Consider the following 19768-nt stretch of genomic DNA (forward strand, 5'->3'; position numbering starts at 1 on the left):
TCATTTCTTGGCTTTTTCCATGGCCTTTGTCCTCGTTTATCTCTTACAAACTGCAAGTTATCTCAGAGAGAATTAGGGAGGCCATTGATTTCAATGTGAGAATCAACTACAGGTAACTGCCTTCCTCCTGATTCCTCAGCAAAATGAGGAATTTTGGTTGGTGGAGGGAAGGCAGGTAGTTTTGGCATGTGGAATGGATGTGTTAGGGGGTAGGTGATTGAAGGGTATGGCAATTTACCAAAAATCTGATGTCTAGTGAAGAACTCAGGGGCAGGAGTTTCCCACAGATGGCAAAGCAGTCGTGTGGGCTTCTGGGCATGGGCGCAATTCAGGGATGCAAGCAAATAGGAGTTTGCAAGTGAAGTCTTAAGTGAAGACTGCAAATCGCAGCGCCCCAGATCCTGAGCAGGTGTGCTGGGCTAGGGCTCCAGGTCGTAGAAAGGAGACAGGAGAGAGAGGGCAGCTTTCCAAACCATTGACTTGGACATAAGGAAAAAGACAAGCGCCGGGTAGCAGAATTGAGGTGCCGGGTGTGGAAGGAGTTCACAGATGTAAGTGATGTGATGTTGGCCTCAGAGTAAAGCAAGAACATCCCCTCCCCTGCGTCGTCTTCTCTACCTGTGAAAGACCTGAGAATATCGCACCCTTGAAAACCCAGCCCTTCTCTCTGGAAAGGTGGCCCAAAGGCACCTCTTAGATGCGTGCAAAGATTTAACTTTGAGAATGCTCATCACAGGGCTGTTTATAGAGAGGAAAATGGAAAACAACCTAAACGTCTGGGGGTTGGTGAAGTGACTCATGACACAGCCACAATTAGAAAACTACACAGCCTTTCACAGCCTTGGACGAACATCGAAGGATGTGCAAAATGCTCATGATGTGTTGTTAAGTGAAAAGAGCAGGTAAAAAAATGGTGAGACCCTAACTTTATATTACAAAAATCAGACCTATGTAATGGTGGGTATGTATGCATATAATTGTATATGCGTTGCCTATGACATTATGCATAAATGTTAATATATGTGCATACATTAACATTTTTAACTACTAAGATTTCGGTGTACATTTTTCCAGTCTTAAAAAATGTATATGCATGTGCGCATGTGTGTATATAATATTATACATATAAAACCATATATATTACCCTATATATTCATACTACATATATAATATATATAATCATATGAATTACCATACATATATCAGAAGAATGTAACCAAAATGTTAATGACAATATATGTGGTAATATGTATACACACATATACACATACATATATACTGTTAGGGACTGAATGTTTATGTCCCTGCCGAATTCATATGTTGAAGCCGTAACCACCCCCTGCCCCCTGTGTGGCTGTGTTTGGAGATGGGGCCTCTAAGGAAGTAATTAAGGTTAAATAAGGTCATAAGGGTAGGGCCCTGACCCCATAGGATTAGTTTCTTTATAAGAGACACAAGAGAGCTTGTGCATTCTCTCTGCACGCACACAAAGAGGAGGCCTTGTGAGCACACAGCGAGAAGGCGGCTCTCTACAAGCCAGGAAGAGAGCCGTCACCAGAAACTGACCCTGCCAGACCTTAATCTGGGACTTTCAGCCTCCAGAACTGTGAGAACATAAATGTCTGTTGTTTAAGTCCCCCAGCCTCTGGTATTTTGTTATGGCAGCCCAAGTGAATGCGTGCATACGTGTATATATATATACATACCTACATATATGCAAATCTATGTAGTGTCTATATATATGATAAGATGTATGGTTATATATCATAATATGTATGTTTTTTAAATATATGGTTTATATACATAACTCTTAATATAAGATTGGGAGAACGGCCATCAAAATGTGGATAGTGGTTCTCTCTGGGCTGTGGGGTTATGGATGACTTTTTACTTTGTTCTTTTTCGCCCATCTGTATTATCTGAATGTTCTACAACAAACTTGTATTATTTCATTTTACTATTACTTACTATTCCTATAAGATAATTGTTAATGGTATTATTACAAAATAATTATTATTAAGCTTTCTTCTGACTAAAGTTGGCCTTGGTCTTGGAGGCTGGGACAGGGCAAAGTGGCCGTCACCAAGGAGACCAGAGGCTCAGAAGCCAGGACCAGGCAGGGATTGTGAAGGTCATATATACAACTGTGAACGGGTGATCCCGCCCGAGCCTCCTCTGGTCATCGTAACAAGATTCCCTTGAAAAATGTGTTTTCTAGTTTCCTAAGGGCCCGCTCACAAACACGCACTTGCACTGCAGGCTGAGATCCATGTGCCCTCGAGATGGGTGAAGGTCGCTGGAGCAGGGCTGTTCCCTGGGACCAGGACTGGGCTGTCCTCTGGGAATTCTTGAAAACTGGTGTGGCCTCGGGGTCTTGATGCCTGTGTTTCCTGTCTCCTGCACAGATCAGCTGGACATCATCTCCATGGCAGAGACAACCATGATGCCGGAGGAGATCGAGCTGGAGATGGCGAAAATTCAGCGTCTCCGGGAAGTCTTGGTCCGCCGGGAGTCTGAGCTCAGGTTTATGTGAGTGCTTCGGGGACGTGGTGGGGAAAGGAAGGAGCGTGGAGGGGAGGAGGCCTGGAGAACCCAACATCTACTGTTGAGTACTGTGGGCCAGGCACTGGGATAAAGGCATTACATATATATTTTTTAAAATCTCATTTGATTCTCACTACCGCCTCGAGAAGTGGGTCTGGTGATCTCCCACTTTAAATAAGACTCTGGGATTGAATTCAGGCCAGTCTGACTCCAAAGCCCAGAGTCTTTCTATGTTACCCGTTGGAGAAGAGAAAAGAGACACGAGAGAGAGGAAGAGAGAGACCGAGACCCCGAGGTGGTACTCTGTGCTGGTGTCGCTAAGGGCAGATGCTCTGGGTCCAGACAGGCCTGAGATCAAAAACAGCTGGCTGAGCGTGGGCAGGTTACTTAGCCTCGCTGAGCTTCAGTTCCCTCCTTTGTAAAATGGGGGGAAATAATAATACCTCTCTCCCGGGGCCATTAGCAACCTCAGAGTCACATGGTTTGAAAATCCGTTGTCTACGGAGCACAGTACTCCTGGGGGATTACAGGTAGTCTGTCAAGAGAAACTGTAATTTTAAAAATTGGGCTCTGGCAGGTAAACAGCGAGAGTTTAAAAGCAAAACAAAACAAAAACAGAGGATTATGAGGGAACCTTTCTGGAAAACTCCCTACACTGCCTGTCAGCTCGTGACCTAACCTCCCCTCGAAGAAGCAGCAACATCACACCTCCCAGGCACGAACTACGAACCTCTCACTCATTCTTTCACTGATTTCTCTCAACTCCGGGAGGCTGGTTATGGGATCATCCCATTTTACAGATGAGGAGACTGAGGCTCAGAGAGGTTAAATAACCTGCTCAGGGCCTCCCAGCTCGTAAATAGGGGAGTTAGGATTCGGGCCCAGCTCTTCCTGCCTTCAAAACCCATGTTCTCACTGCTACATTGTATGACCTTCTCTCTCACCCCATGAAATGGACTGCGATATCAACAGCTGCCATTGAGTCAGCTCTTTGCACGCACCAGACCCTGTGCTAAATGCCTCATGAGCATGACCCCTTCTCACAGAAGCCCTTAGAGGAAGGTTCTAGAACATCCCCACTTTACAGATAAGAAACATCCTCCCTTTCATCTGGGAATAAGCTAAACAAGTACATCATGGGTGTTCAGGAACCATCCCTCCCTCCCCGTAGTTTTCGTTTTATTTTTTGTTTTTCAAGAGAACCTGATGAAGGATTGGTTGTGTGGGAGAAGTATCAACTAAGACCATGTGTTCTATTAGGTCGGGTGATTCCAACAACAGAGACAGCCAGGACTGGGTGTGATGAGTTTGAGATGCCTGTGGGTCCCCAAGTAGCGATGAGCAGCAGGGAGCTCCGGGTCTGAGTGTGAAGTGGAGGGACTCTCTACATGCGGAGATTTGGGGCTGACCCAAATATCATCAGTTATTGCATTCGCGCAAGGGGTACAGTCACCCCACATAAACAAGGAGACAAAAACAGCAAGGATCCAAGTGTAGGATCCAGAGAAGGCTGTTCCTCCTTGTGGAAGGAGTCGGGGGAAAGGAGAAAAGCAGCTGTCAAACTTGCGGTGAAAAAATATGGAATAACTGAGAGTTCAGTGGCAATAAGAGGGCTTGGGATTATAATAGTCTATAAATAGTACATACCAGACACATGGAAATTAAACGTCTTTCTTCCTCCAGGTCCGTTTTTAATCCCAATTCATAGAAGCGACCTATGCTAATAGCATTGGTTTTTATTAATTCTGGTGGATAGTTTTATGACTATTCTCCTTTTTCTTAATATATAACCTTTAGTCAGGATGTACTAAGTCCTCCTTACAAAAGATGATTAAATTATTTCCTGGGTCTTGCCTGCGCATCTTTTTTCTATTTTTAGACTTTCGATTTTTACTGTTCTCAAAAAGCATATTACTTAAGTTCAGTTTTAAAACCATAATTAAGCTTCTGCTCTTATCTATCGATTGTTTCTAACATTAAAAACACATCACTGGCATTTATAATACCCTCCCCCCTGCTTTAAAAGAAAGAAAATAGAGAACATGAGCTCTGCTTTAAAGTACAGAAGAGCTCCCTTCAGCCAGCAGGTGCTCAGAAGGGGCCAGAGGGTGCTCTTGCTGCTACGGGAACGATGGCTGTCACTTCGCATTGACTGGCCTTTGCATCGTGTGTGTGCTCGCACTCGAGGGCACGCGCACACACGCAAACATACGCATTATCCCCGGCATCTGGCGCGTGCCTGGCACATGGTGAGGGCTCACTGACAAGAATAGCTAACATGTAAGCTCTAGCTCTGGGCCACGCACCACCCCAAGCTCTTGACTTGTGACCTCACTGAATTTCCCCATCAGCCCGTGAGTCTGACCACTTAGGGACAAATGTCAACAGTAGACACTTGACTAAATCAAATTATCTGAAGGACACAGAAGGATGTCAGCGTAGTCAGGACATAGGGCGGGGCTCAGTGACATTCCCCGGGGGAGGGGCCAGCTTCCAGGCCTCCAGGAGTCTCCCTAGCAGCCCACAGACCCGCAGACGGCAGTGGATGATAATAACGGCTCCCCCAGGCCCAGCCTTGCACAGTATGTAGCCTTGCCTGGAGGCGCACCCACCTCGTCAATCTCAGAAGTGCGAGATGGACTCCAGGATGGACAAAGTAGAGATCACAGCCCACTCAGACCTTGACAAGTGCCTCATCCATCATCCTTGGCCTCCCAGGCTAACAGGCCATGTATGTGGATCGTTCTTAAATTCAGTTTCCTGGCTATTTCTCAGAGCCAGGCCCTTACAGAGCTGTATTGTGCAGGTGGGTCCTATTGTTGTCTCCATTTTAGAGAAGAGGGAATGGGAAGCTAAGAAATTTGCCCTAGGCTGCCTTAGCTAGTAAGCAGAAGCTAGGGTACAGGTTGAATCCAGACTATTTATTAAGTGAGAGAGGGAAGGAAGGAAGGAGGGAGGGAGGGAGAGAAAGAGGAAGGGAAGCTCTGAATATATCTACCAAGATAATTCCTTAAAGAACGTAAGCGCCGTGAGGGCAGGGATCTTATGCGTCATCTTCACTGTTGAACAGTCCCTGGCACTTACTAGGCCAATTAATATTTGTTGAATGTGCAATAAATTATTCTTTCGCACTCCATCCTTACCCCAAAACTTCCCTTTACACACCACACACACACACACACACACACACACACGTGAGACCTCTTGGCACAGGGTAAGAGGGAAATAGAATTTCAGACCGTATTAAGCATTTATGGCTCAGGTGAGGAAGCCCGGAGTGACAGGGATGTGACAGCCCTTGGCTGAAACAGTCCCAATGACCGTAGCCCTAATAACCGGGATGAGATTGGTTGTGTCACACCTGCTCCACAGTAATCCAGTTGATACCCATCAGCTCCCTCGGAGACGGTGTGAGTCAGGCCGTGTTTCCCAGCTGAGGGTGCCAGCTCACTTCCGCCGCCTCCTGCTATGTTGACTCTTTCAAGAACCAGTGCGATGGCTGCTGCCCCAGCCCCTGCAGCGTTGGCATTATTCTTTCCTGGTTTCCCTTTTCTCGTCCGCTCTGTCTTGCCCTCTCCCCGGGGACTCACAGCCTCTGCTGGTTCTCCCTCTCCTCTGGCCAGGATGGTGAGGAAGTACAAGAGGGAGATTCACCCACTCTCAGCGAACTAGCGTGAACTCACGAGAAGTGGGCTTAGGGGTCATCCTGGCTCTCCCATGTCCTCGGCTGTGACCTTGGGCACATGACAGAGCATGTAAGAACTGCTGTTTACTGAGGACACTGACGTGTCACATACAAGCTACACACACTGTGTATATTCGCTCACTTATTTTAGCTTATTGAACCCTCACAAGCACTCTTACGGGATGGGTTCTATTCCTCCTATTTTATGGATGAGGAAACTGAAGTTAGAGAGGGGAAACAACCTGTTCAAGGTCACCAGCTCGCATGAGGTAGAACCAGGATTTGAACCCACGCTGTCTGTCCCAGAGCCAGAGCCCTTACCCCTAAGCTAGACTATTATCTTTATCCCCAACATGAAGACCCTTTTCCTCTTTGCCCAGTTCTTCTAGAATTCAAAGACAAACTCCTGGTTGGATGCCCATAATCCCACAGTGGGTTTTGTCTTGTTCCGCCATCTTGAATTGAGTGCAATGGAAATGGACAGGATTCTACTGAGTCAAGCGTTGGACTTTTCCGTACTCTTTCTCTGGAGATAAGTGATTGATGTGGAGCCTAAAACGATGAGCTCCAACTTAGACAGTCAAGGTTTGCAAAGTCAGCCTGCTGGGAATTCGCTGTAGTGCCCTATTCCTAGAAGGGTTCTCAGGAACTACAACAGTCAACATTTATTGAGCCCTTACTAGGTAGGGGCCCAGCCTGTGCTAAGCCCTCTGCACATATTATCACATAACCTACAAAAAGTGCTTGCTAGTGGAAGGACGAATCAGGAGCAACCCCAGCATACCTGCTCGCCTGGATAAGGCCCACAAGGTCGGGTTCAGAGAAGGGCTAAGAGGCAGCCTGGAGGGCATATGTCCTGGCTCCGCACCCCCAGTGCACATTCTCTCCCTGTCTTCCCTTAGCTTGTCCTCTGGCTTCCAAGTTGCTAAATGGTGTGTAGAGATCTCCCTCTTGAAGTTTGGCAATTTTCTGAGCTTCATTTGGGCGAGTTGGTAAACCCCTCAGGATCATGAAACCGCCTCTGTAGCAGGTGACAAGTGCCCGGGAGATAAAGCTTGAATCCTGCTTTGCTCTGTCCTTGATCTTCCATGTCACACACCTCCGGTCCCTCCCGCTGCCCCATCTCTGCGCCTCTCCCCACCCTGTCCTACGGAGGCTGTCAACACCCTCTGACTCATTCTCCCCCCCTAATTCCAGCACTGCATCACGCCATTAGCTTGCACAACTCCTCCTGCAGCCCCTGGTTGCCCGCCTCAGCTCTTCTGCATCCTCCCTACAATCCTGGTCCTGCTGTTTATCTGGGTTTCAGATAATTAAGCACCTTCAGCCTCTGAACAGGGGTGGGGGGTGGTTATCTTCATTTCACACCCGCTGGCTGGATTTTCATAAAAGGGATAGCATGCCCTGTCTCGCGGCTTGCTCTGGGCAGCGGTGGCTTTGGATCAATGAGAGTCAGAACTGCAGCAGGCGGGGGAGGCCGGCTTGCGAAGGACAGATTTCAGGAGCAGAGCCCTCGACTCCCAATATTTCCAGAGCCTCGGCTTTGGCCCCAGTAACTTTGTTCTGTTAAGAAGTACCAAGTGTGGGGAAGAGGTCAGGCCCTACAAGCTGGCGGAGATTCAGGGTGTGGTGGTAGAAAGAGCATGAGTTGTAAATAGCAGCTTTTTGAATATGTGCTATGCTGGGTGGTGTTCGGAGTGTTCTATGTGCATTGACTCATTTAATCCTCACTACAACCATGTAGACAGATAACACTCCCCCATTTTATAGGTGAGGAAACTGAGGCACAGAGAGGTCAAGTAACTTGTCCAGGGTTGCAAAGCTTCCACTAAATAGCAGACAATGATATAACTCAGGTATTCTGGATCCAGAGTCCATGGTCTCAACCATCGTGTTATGGAGTCTCTCAGCTGGTTTTGAACCCCAGGTCTATGCTTACCAACTGTGTGGCCTGGAGCAAATCTTTTGCCCTGTTATGGCCTCAGTTTTCCCCATCTATACAATGGGACAATAATGTTTCCAAGGCAGCATTGTAGCAATGGATGAAAAGAGAGGACATATGTGAGAGTAGGTGGCTCTTTCCGGGTAGTAAGTGAATCAAAACTCCCTTCCTTCCTTTAACTGTTAACACTGCGCTTTGAGGGAGAGCAAGGGATCAGGGCTGCCTAGTCATCCCCAGAGAATACCCAGAAAACAAGAAGCTGGGAGTGGCTCCCAACCATCAAGTCCAACTCCTCCTGGGGCCTTGACTTCACTATTTTCAAAAATTTTATATACACCTGCATTTTTCTCTTCCCTTTAATGAGCTGATCTTTCTGAAGTCTGTTAGGAGAAGCTTCAGGCCAAGGGCAAAATAAAGCACGTGGTTTATGTAACTCGACACATCTCAGCCACGTTCGGGAGTTCTGCATCACTCCGTTTGCACCCTGCGTTTTATTTTTTTTTATTATTTTTTTTTTTAAGATTTTATTTATTTTATTTTTTCCCCCCAAAGCCCCAGTAGATAGTTGTATGTCATAGCTGCACATCCTTCTAGTTGCTGTATGTGGGACTCGGCCTCAGGATGGACGGAGAAGTGGTGCCTCTATGCGCACCCGGGATCCGAACCCGGGCCACCAGCATTGCAGTGCGCGCACTTAACCACCAAGCCACAGGGCCGGCCCGCACCCTGCGTTTTAAATATCAGCTCCTAAGAACAGGTCACCGTTGCCAGAGCCACCGTACATATCAGGTGGGAAGAGACGCCTTTAGTTGCAGCAGATCTAAAAAGCGATTTGTCTTGGACAAAATACACAAGAATTTGAGGAGTTGGGAGGGAAGGTAGGATGGAAGCCTCGAGGGAAGAGGAAAGGGACAGAGGAACTAGAGAGAGGAGAGAGGATGGAGAATGTTCCAGGTTAGTCCTGGATGGACGGGCCCTCCTGAATATCTGAGTGTACTGGGAGGTAGGGTTGAAGGTGGAGATGAGGGCTAATTGAATGGAGAAAGAGATGTCCCCCACTGGACAAGCTTCTGCTGCTCCAAGTTGCCTTTCACTGTTAGAACAAGCTTCGGGAATGGAAATTCTTCTCTCTGGGAGCTCTGTTTTGTCATAAATGTATTTCATTCTCTTAGGTCCAAGGATCTCTTCTGAACTTCCTGGGTTCTGGTGAGCTGGGAGGGAGGTCACCATATTGGGTTTTTGTGGTGGTTAATTTTGTCAACTTGACTGGGCTGTGGAATGCCAAGACATTTGGTCTACCGTTATTCTGGGTGTGTCTGTGAGGGTGTTTCTGGATGAGATTAACATTTAAATGGGTAGACTGAGTAAAGCAGATTGCACTCCCCAGTTTGGGTGGGCCTCATCCAATCAGTTGAAGACCTGACCAGAACAAAAAGGCTGAGGAAGAGAGAACTTTGCCTGCCTGATTACATAAGCTGGAACATCAATCTTTTCCTGCCTTTGGACTTGAACTGAAAAGTCGACTCTTCTTGGGTCTCGAGCCTGCTGGCTTTCAGACTGGAACTTACACCATCAGCTCTCTTGGGTCTGCGTCTTGCTGACCGTAAATCTTGGAACTTCTCAGCATCCGTAATCCTGTGAGCCAATTCCTTATCATAAGTCTCTAAATATGCATCCTATTGGTTCTGTTTTTCTGGAGAGTCCTGACTAATTCAGCCTGTTTATTCTCAGAAATTTCCATCTGATTACTTCATCTGGTTAGCAAAGACCTAGGGGGTTGGAGGAGAGTGTTTGAGATAAAGGGATATTGGCTCTACCCCTTTGGAAAACAGTTTGCCCTTACCTAGTAAAGATGGACAGGCACTCATTCTGCAGTCGGCAGTTTCTCTCTTGGGTGTACCCCAGGGCTGCTCTGCATAATTGGGTAGGCAACAACCTTATGTGACTATCTTAATTTAAATTATTAAAATTAAATAAAATTTAAAAATGCAGTCCTTCAGTAGAGTGCTAGCTACATTTCAAGTGCTCGTTAGTCAGTTGTGGCTAATGGCTAGCATATGGGAAAGCAGAAATTTTTGTAGAACATTTCCATCGTCACAGGGAGTTCTAAAGGGCAGCACTGCCCTAAAGCAACTCTCACACATGAGCATCAGGAGGCGTATTCCAGAATGTTCATATCAGCCTCGTTTGTAAGAGCAAAACACTGGAAACAACTCAAATGTTTATAGGGAGCAGAAACGACAAATCAGTTGTGATCTAGTCATACCATGGAATACTATACAACAGTGAAAAATGAAGACACTATGGGCATTAACACGGATGCATCTCAAAAATATGATGTTGAGCAAAAGGTTTAGGTAAAGGTCAAAATATGTAAAACTAACAAACATAATTGTGCAGGCATTCATATAGGGATGGTAAACTATACACGTAAAAGGCATTAGCATAAACTCAGCATAGTGCTTACCTCGGAGGGAATGAGGGAATACGAGGGATTGGGGCACACCAGGGCTTCTAAAGGTCATGTAAGGTTATTACTTAAGCAGATGATGGGAACATAACTGTTTACTTTATTATTCCATAAACTGTTTATATGTATTTTATGCACACTTTTGTATATAGTTCACAAACATACACACACATTTTTTTCCAATTTTTTATTGTGGTAAAATACACCTAACATAAAATTTACCATCTTAATCATTTTGAAGTGGACAGTTCAGTGGTATTAAGCACATTCATACTGTCATGTAACCATCACACCCATCCATCTCCAGAACTCCCTTCAACTTGCAAAACTGAAACTCTGTACCCATTAAACAATAACTCCCCATTTCCTTCTCCCCCTAGCTGCTGGCAACCACTGTCTACTTTCTGTCTCTATGATTTTGAGTACTCTAAGTACCTTATATAAGTGGAATCACACAGTATTTGTCTTTTGGACACACACACATTCTTTATTTAATTTTTTTTGTTGTTTTGAGGAAGATTGACTCTGAGCTAACATCCCTTGCTAATCTCCTCTTTTTGCTGAGGAATATTAGCCCTGAGCTAACATCTGTGCCCATCTTTCTCCATTTTGTATGTGGGATGCCTTCTCAGCATGGCTTGATGAGCAGTGCGTAGGTCTGCAACGGGGATTTGAACCCCGGGCCGCTGTAGTGGAGTATGCAAACTTAACCAGTACACCACCGGGCCAGCCCCCCATGCACACATTTTTAAGGGAAAAATGCTGAGGAAGCAGAGGAAGATGTCACAATATAACATCTTCACTTAAATGTCTCAAAGATCCAGCAAACTCACTATGTCCAAGTCCAAACTCATGAGCCGCCCCCCACCCATCCCTGCCTCGCTCAGCAAATGGCCCGGCACCACCATCCCGTGGAAACCCCAAATTCTGAAATCAGACGCCATCCTTGATCTCTCCCAATTTGCCACCTGGCGTATTCAATCCATCCCCAAGTTACATCAGTTTCACCTCCTCAAATAGTTTTCCACTGTCTACTTTTCTCCATCTCCATGGCCACCACCCAAGTCCACATTCCCATCTCTGTCTTGGATCTCAGGGGCCTCCCAGCCTTCCACCCTGCTGCCCTCCGGTCCAGGGGCACTCAAAATATAACTCTGACCACAGCTCCCTGCTTTAAACACTGTCCAGAACGTGTTAGTATGAGAAAGCCTACAAGGCCCTGTGCGTCCCTTCCCCTCCTCTCCCCTCTTTTCCTCTTCCTCCATGCTCCTGCCCAGCCCCCAGCCCTGCTCCCCACCCCCATGGGCCCTCTTTCAGTGGCCCCCACACTCCAGGTCCCCTCCGGCCACAGGGGCCTTTTCCTCTATGCTGTTCCCTCTGTCTGGACCCCCTTCTTCGACCTACTCTCTTTGCCTGGTTAGCTCTCCCTCTCCCTCTCCCTCCAGGGCTCAGATCCAAGGTCACTTCCAAAGGGAAGCCTTCCCAGCACTTCCCAGTCTATGTCCGATCCTGTCTCTGTAACCCTGATCCTTTCCTTAGAAGCCTTTCCCTCCATTTATAAATCTACATTCTTTGGTGTACGTGTCCAATATCTGTCAGTCCCACTAGACACGGGCCTTGATGAGGGCAGAGCCTGAGCTGTTTTCACTCCCAACGGTGTCAGCAGCACCAACACACGGCCAGTCTCAGAGCAGTGCTTGGTGAATACTTACTTAACAAATGAGCAAGATTCATCTTCCTGCTTCCCCACTGCCTGACCCATCTCGCAGGCTCCCTTGGAGCTGGCAAGTCTAGGTAGTGAGAGCGGCCTGGCCCTCGGATGGTTAGGGTTGACTGTGGGTCTGGTCTATAGTATTCCTACAGAGTAATAGTGTGACGCAGCAGCTTGCAGTGTAGACACTTTACTGAGTGTATGAGTTTCCCGGGGCTGCTGTAACAAACTACCGCAAAGTTGGTGACTTAAAACAACACACGTTCATTTTCTTATAGTTCTGGAGGCCAGAAGTCTGAACTCGCTTTCACTGGGCTGAAATCGAGGCGTTGGAGGGACCATGCTCTTCTGGAGGCTACAGGGGAGAATCCTTTTCCTTGCTCTTTGCAGCTTCCAGAGCTGTATTTCTGACATTCCCTGCTCATGGTCCCCTCCTCCGTCTTCAAAGACAGCAGAGTGGAATCTTCAAATCTCTCTCTACTGACATCATCACATCTCCTCTCTTCTGGGTCAAATCTCCCTCTCTGTCCCTCTTATAAGGACACTTATTATTACACTTAGGGCCCAGTGGGATCAGCCAGGACAATCTCCTCATCTCAAGATCCTTAACTTAATCACATCTGCAAAGTCTCTTTTGCCCTATAAGGTAACATATTCATAGGTTTCAGGGATTAGGACGTGGACATCTTTGAGGGACATTATTCAGCCAACCACATTAAGTGGCTACAGCAATTCATTTAAGGGCTGAGCACAGAGCTGGCCTCCCAGTGTGGCAGCAACAGAGACAGAGATGGCCGCGGCGAGGGTGAGCGGACAGGAAGGCAACAGGTACTGTGTGGAGAACATGCATCACTTCGTCTTATGCTGAGTTCTCATCATTCTTTGAAATCTCCCAAAGAAAAAGCATCTTATGAGACAGAGAGACGGAGAGAGAGCACTCAGTAATGCACATACAACGGCCTGACAATTAAGGGTTTTCCCACTGTCTTTGCTTGTTCTGGAAAAGTGCAGATCTGAGTGGCAGCAGAGGTTGAGAAGTGCTTGTCCGTATCACTTGATGGCCTCGGTCGAGGGCTCCGCTCTTTGCTCTGCACTCAGTCCGGCATCAGGTGATGCTTGGCTGGGACTCATTTCCACATTTCTCTTCAAATAAGCACCAGCCATCTCTTGATCTTTTCAGGACTGGATGCTCAAAGAAAAATGGGAAGGGAAAAAAATAAAAACAACTTAGCGGATCCGCCTTGGTGTTTTGGGTCTGCACAGGCATAGCCGGCCCCAGTCGCTCATTAAGACCATATTCTGATTTACATCTTTCATTTTATTTAATTGGCTGCTATTCATTGAGTGATCAGTTACATAGATCTTTGCTCCTGGAATTCTGGCCCGCTCTCGGCTCTGCTGTCCTCAGTCCTCTAAACTCCTCAGGGGTTTTGAACCAAGTTAGGTCAATCCAAGACACTCCTGGTTGGGTTCTGCCAAAGGTAGGGCAGCCTGTTTTTTCATTCCTAGATGTCCTAGTCTTTGACAGTGTTGCTTCTGATCAAAAGAGAGACCTATACTTGCTCTAGCTTAGATTACACCTACGTTTGAATTCTAGCTCTGCCATTTACGGGCTGTGCAATCTTGGACGAATACCTTAGCCTCTCTGAGCCTCAGTTGCCTCGTCTGTCAAATGGGGATGCAACCAATATCTCATGGGGTGGTTGTGAAGAGTAAAAGAGATCAAGTATATTAAGTGCCCAGCCTGGTGCCTGCCACAATGTAAGTGCTCATTAACTGTTACTTTCCTTTCCTTCAGGAAGAAATTGAGTTTGGAAATTAACAGATGTATTTGTAAGAGCAGACATTGGACCCAGGCTCTTGGTGTTTGGCAGTAGGTTATTTATTTTGAAGAGGGGGCACAGGAGAAGGGAAGAGACTGGAGGGTAAAGTAAAGGTCTCTTCCATGAGAAGCATGTACAGACTGAAAAGGAGAAGGCTCAGGGGGCGCCTGAGACATGTCTTGAAACATCTGAAGGACTGTGGAAGAGGGAGTTTGCTGCTTCTTTGTGGAACTAGAACCAATGCACCGATGCCGTGGTGAATCAGGTTCCTCTCTCAGCATGAGAGAGGCCTTTCCAAATACAGTCATGCGTCGCTTAACGATGGGGATACGTTCCGAGAAATGTGTTGTTGGGGGGTTTCGTCATCGTTGTGCAAACATCATAGAGTGTACTTACACAAACCTAGATGGTAGAGCCTACTACCATCTATAGGCTCTATAGTAGTAACCGTGTGGGACCACCATTGTATATGCGGTCTGTCATTGACTGAAACGTCATTATGTGGCGCGTGACTGTACTTGGAGCTAAAAAACGTTGGAACTTTGGGAGTTAATGAGTTTCCACACCTGAGGATATTCAAGCACTTATCATTCCTTCATTCATTCAACAAGCATCGATTGTATAATTACCGTGTGTCATGTCCAGGGAATATAGCGATGAACAGTACAGATGAGGGCTCTGCCCTAATGGAGTGTAGAGTCCAGGAGAGGAGAAAAAAACTGCGTGATAGATGGAAGCTTCAGATGGGTGATGGGGTGGGATAGCGGTGCTGAGATGCTGTGGTCAATTCTCAAGATTACCATTATTATTAACGTATCCAACATCTCTTGAGCACTTAATGTGCGCCAGGCGCAATGCTAAACTTTTTATATAGATCACCTTATTTAATCTTCGTAGCCACCTGATGAGGCAGATAGTGTCATGAGCAACATTTGACAGATAAGGAAATCGAGTTTCACAGAAGTTGAGACTTGCCCGGGATCACCCAGCTAAGAATGAGTAGGCTTGGGATTCTGGCTCCAGCAGCCTGACCCCAGAGCCTGGGCTTTCAACTACGTTGCTCTGTTCACCCAGTGCCAATCATTGCTTCTCGGCCCACTGCCCATCCTTAGAAAACCAGCCCCAGGTGTGGGGGGTTCCAGCCTCTCCCCACATCTCTCCTCCAGGCCAGAGCTGATTGGTCTAGATGGGCTCAGTCTGGGCCAATCAGAAGTCTCTCTCCTGGGATACGGAGAGACTGGGCCAGTTAGGTGATGGGGGATTTGCAAACCAAAGCCTGTAGGTGGGCAGCCTTTGGGGAGAAGCAGAAGGACAGCATAGCAGCCTTAAGAGTAGCAAAAGCGAAAGCAGAGAATGAACCTGGCCATGACATTCCCGTTGCAGTCCCCAAGCAGCCCAGCTGAACTGCATCTTATGCTGCACCTTATACCCTGGGTGTCCACTCTCCAGACCCTTGGAGAAACGCCTCCCACCCTGAGTTGCCACAGCCTGGGACAATCACAAATCCACTGCTGTGATGTCTGTGAATTTCCAGGGGGGTCCATTCTCAGGCCTTCTCTGTTCCTAGGCTTGGTTTCCTGGGTCCTGTATCCCCATCCATGTGGGTATGAAACTCAGAAGCATCACCATTTCCATGACAACAAAAACAAACAAAGCCCTATGTTATTCCCACAGTCATTTGAGGAATCATAGAACTAAAGATCACGGAAAGGTGTCGCGCTGAACTCTTCTCAGCAAACAATGTAAAAATCCACATTTAACATTCCTGGCTAACAAGGTCCTTCTTACCACCCTGTACCAAGGCAGTTCCTTCTTCTTGGCTTTTTTCCACACCCAGGGCCCAGTCTCAGCACCTTCCTTGCTCTTCTCCCTTATCCCAGCTCCCTCCATTCCAAGTAAGACAAATTCCTCTCCCCATCTTAGGTAGGACAGTTCACCCTCTTCCTAGAAGCCGTGGCACCAAAGGATGCTTGGGCTCTCAAGGACACTTCCCGAGGTATTTGTCAAGGTACGATTCCCAGCAAAAACTGTTCCCTCCCCAGGACAAATTTGGGTACCGGCTGTTAAAGTCATACCATTCCCCCATTTTCTTACACCTTTACTAACCTTTTTATCAAGTTGAGCTTGAGTGGATTTCTATTCCTTCTGGTCTGTGCTGGAATGTTCTATTGAAAACGTAGCTACACCGAGAACTCGATTTCCCAGAATCCCTTTCCCTGTATGTTTCCAGGTTAAAAGTGGCCAGAAGAGGAACGTGAGGGAGATCTAGGAGGCAGAAGGGAAGCAGCAGTGTTTACTCTTTGAGGGCCGCCATGATTAGACATGTCAGACACAGAGGGCCGCAGCGGTTCCTCATAGAGTTGGCCTCACTCTCCTCCACTTCCTATCCAGCTTGTCTTCCTGACCACTGGCCCTGCTGACCAACAGCGGCCCCACCTCTTCTAGATGCTTTTCAGACAAGGCAACAGCCTCCCACAGACCCCTCCACCTGCTCCTCCTCTGCAGCCCTGACTTGCCAGCTGCACGTGCCTGACTTCTCACATGGGCTGGCTGGTGACTCCTCTGGTCTTCACTTCCCGCTGCCAGACCTTCTCCCAGATTCTCCCATGACTGTGGAAGCTCTGATTCCTATAATGCATCCCTCGCCCATAACTCATGGTGGTTCTGCTTCCCTGACTGAGCCTTGACTGATAGATATCAAGAGCCTTTCAGAAGCAGCCAGAATCCCATTGGAATCACCCAGAAAGCATTAGAGAAAATGCTGATGCCTGGGTCTTACTCCCAGAGTCTGATTTCATGGTTCAGAGTATGGCCTGGCCATTGGGAATTTTAAAAGCGGTTGGGATGATCCTCCCCCACCTCCCACCACACAGATGTCCCCTCATCTCTTCCCTGGTAAAATAGAAGAACCCCAACGTCCATCAGCTGCTACACATGGCTCATCTTCTTGCTTTCTTTTTTTTAATTTATTTTGAGGCCACATTGGTTTATAACACTGTATAAATTTCAGGTGTACATCATTGTATTTCGACTCCCGTATAGACTGCCTCGTGTTCACCACCAAAAGTCTAGTTTCCATCCGTCACCATACATATGTGCCCTTTACCCCTTTTGCCCTCCCCGCGCCCCCTTCCCCTCTGGTAACCAACAATCTGTTCTCCGTATCTATGTGTTTTGTTTGTTTATCTTCCACATATGTGTGAAGTCATATGGTAATTATCTTTCTCTGTCTGGCCTATTTCGCTTAGCATAGTACCCTCAAGGTCCATCCATGTAAACTCAACACCAAAATCCAACAAGCCGATCAAAAAATGGGCAGAGGATATGAATGGACGTTTTTGCAAAGAAGATATACAGATGACCAACAGGCACATGAAAAGATGCTCAACATCACTAATTATTAGGGAAATGCAAATCTAAACTACAATGAGATAGCATCTTCTTACTTTCTTTCCACAATTTTTTCTTGATGAAAATTGGCCTCAGACTGAGGGTATAAAATCTGCCCTATGTTAGCATGATTCCTTGGCACGGCAATAGGTACCTCTCTCTCTGGGGGTTTAAAATCGTGATTGGAATCAGAAGGAAATGGATGTTTGTGGTCTCCTGTGGTGTATGAGAATCCTGATGCCATCTGTTGTCTTCATCATCATATTCATTATCTCAATCCATCGATTAAGACTTTCATTGAAACTGGTGCTGTATTTATCAAGAAAATTACAGTGATAAGCTTTCTAAAACCTTGTAAGCAAAAGCGGAATTTATAATCAGTCAGCAATGATTGCTTTCAGTTTACTCCGTTGCCCACCTGTTTTTGACCTCTGAAAGCCAACATGTGGTCTCCCTTTTCGGTTTTTATTTTTTAAAGAAATCAAGTGAGCAAGCTGAGTGTGGGGTGACATGGAATTTCTGAGCTTCCTCACCGAGCTGCGGTGGGGTCTGGGGATGAGAGTATAACAATGATAAGGCGGGTTGTGGAGCCCGATGGTGCAGAAATTCACTCCCAGCTCTATCACTCACCAACTGGACAAACTTTAAGCTTCAGCCCCCCTTTCTGTAAAACTGATGCAAACACAGTTCACACTTCATAGAGTTGGAGTGAGGATCAAACGAAATAATGCATGAAAAGAACTTAGTACGGAGCCCAGCCCCTTGTATGTACCTCCTCTGTATTGGCCATGAGACACTTGGGTAATAAGTCTTTCTGCAACTCATGAAAGAGTTTTGGAGCTAGACTTGGGCCCACGACAAAAAATGCCCATTTATAAAATGAGATCTAAATTTTACTTTGAAAGCAACATTTTAGAAAGTGCCCGAAAAAACTGACATTTTGGCTTGACATGAGGTTTCTCCAAACGGAGTTTGGTGAGCTATACTGGATCATGCAAAGGGAACTCTGCACCCTCCTCCCCCTTGAAGATGGTAATTATCCACTGCTGTTTCGTGTCGCCAAGTTGTCATGCTGCCTCTTAGGCCCGCTAGGACTGGCCTTGTGCTGTTCTGGGGAAAATCCATCTGCTCCTAGAACAATTTAGAGTAGGTCGGCTTCAGTCTGTGATGCACTCTGATTAAATTCAGGGAGCCTTGCCCAGGGCATCATTAACTGCCTGGAGGAGTCAGCCCTCTGGCCATCTGTCGTCTGCCATCACTCTGTCTGGTTTTTCCTTTGGTCACATTGAGCCATCTTGAGAAACGCTGAGTTCCTCTCTGCTCGCTGCTCTGACGTAGTTAACCAGCAACACGGCGTGGTCAAGCGAGCCTTCTGAAAGAGCAGGGGACCAGAGAGGGGACCTGGGTTGCGATCTTGGCTGTGTGACCTGATAAGATTCAGTTGGTCCAGTTTTTCTTGAAGTGGGGTACGTGCTGGGATGATTTTAGGTAGGATTTGGGAAAAGATTAAGAATTTATTTTCATGTCCTTTAAGGAAAAATACTGGTTTTCCATTTATAGTGCTTTAAAAAGATTTATATTGAAATTTTTTTCATATAAAAAGTGAACCAATGTAAAGAAAAATATTGAATAAATAATGGTGGAGAAAGACACAAGACCTGGCAGACATTGCCATGGTGATGTGCAAATGACTGATGTTTATGAAACCCTGACTTAGCCACACTGAGCCTTCTTCCCTGCAAGGGGCATTAGAATATCGCCTCTGGGGGTGGTGGGAGGAAGTCAGCACAGCTGGAGGCAGCAGGTGTAGTGATTAAAGTCAGGGGCTTTGCCTGTGTAAGAGCTGGTGTCCCAGCTGAGATGCTTACCAGCTGTGTGATCTTGGGCAAATTACTGCACTTCTCTGTAACTCTTCTGTGTGGTGTTTTCTGACACCGCCGTCCAATGACAAAACTAAGACAATTTAGTAATGAGTTTGATGTCCTTTATTCAAGGGAAAACAATCCATGGATTGGGGGAGGGCCTCCCAAGCAGTGAAGCACTCTCTCCGAGGGGTGCTGGGCAAGAGTGAGTTTTATAAAGTGTTAGGAGAGGCAACGCAGAATCAGGGCCTAGTTGGAGGATTATGATTGGTGTATGTTAGGATTCGTTGACAGGTGTTTCCGGTAAGTCCAGGCTAACTGAGGTTTAGATTTGAGATGTG

The 19768-nt window shown here is 46.7% G+C and overlaps 1 protein-coding gene across 1 annotated transcript in view; it reads left to right on the forward strand.

Moving 5' to 3' along the window:
• BMERB1 (bMERB domain containing 1) overlaps positions 1-19768 on the forward strand; it is a 112443-nt gene that overhangs the window by 62322 nt on the left and 30353 nt on the right. Inside the window, exon 2 of the mRNA XM_004441844.3 lies at positions 2406-2529. Within this exon, the coding sequence (XP_004441901.1) occupies positions 2406-2529 (124 nt within the window). The remainder of the gene's footprint in view (positions 1-2405; positions 2530-19768) is intronic.

Source organism: Ceratotherium simum, chromosome 26, assembly GCF_057802395.1.
Source record: "Ceratotherium simum simum isolate JZ-2026a chromosome 26, ASM5780239v1, whole genome shotgun sequence".
In the NCBI taxonomy this organism is placed as follows: domain Eukaryota; kingdom Metazoa; phylum Chordata; class Mammalia; order Perissodactyla; family Rhinocerotidae; genus Ceratotherium; species Ceratotherium simum.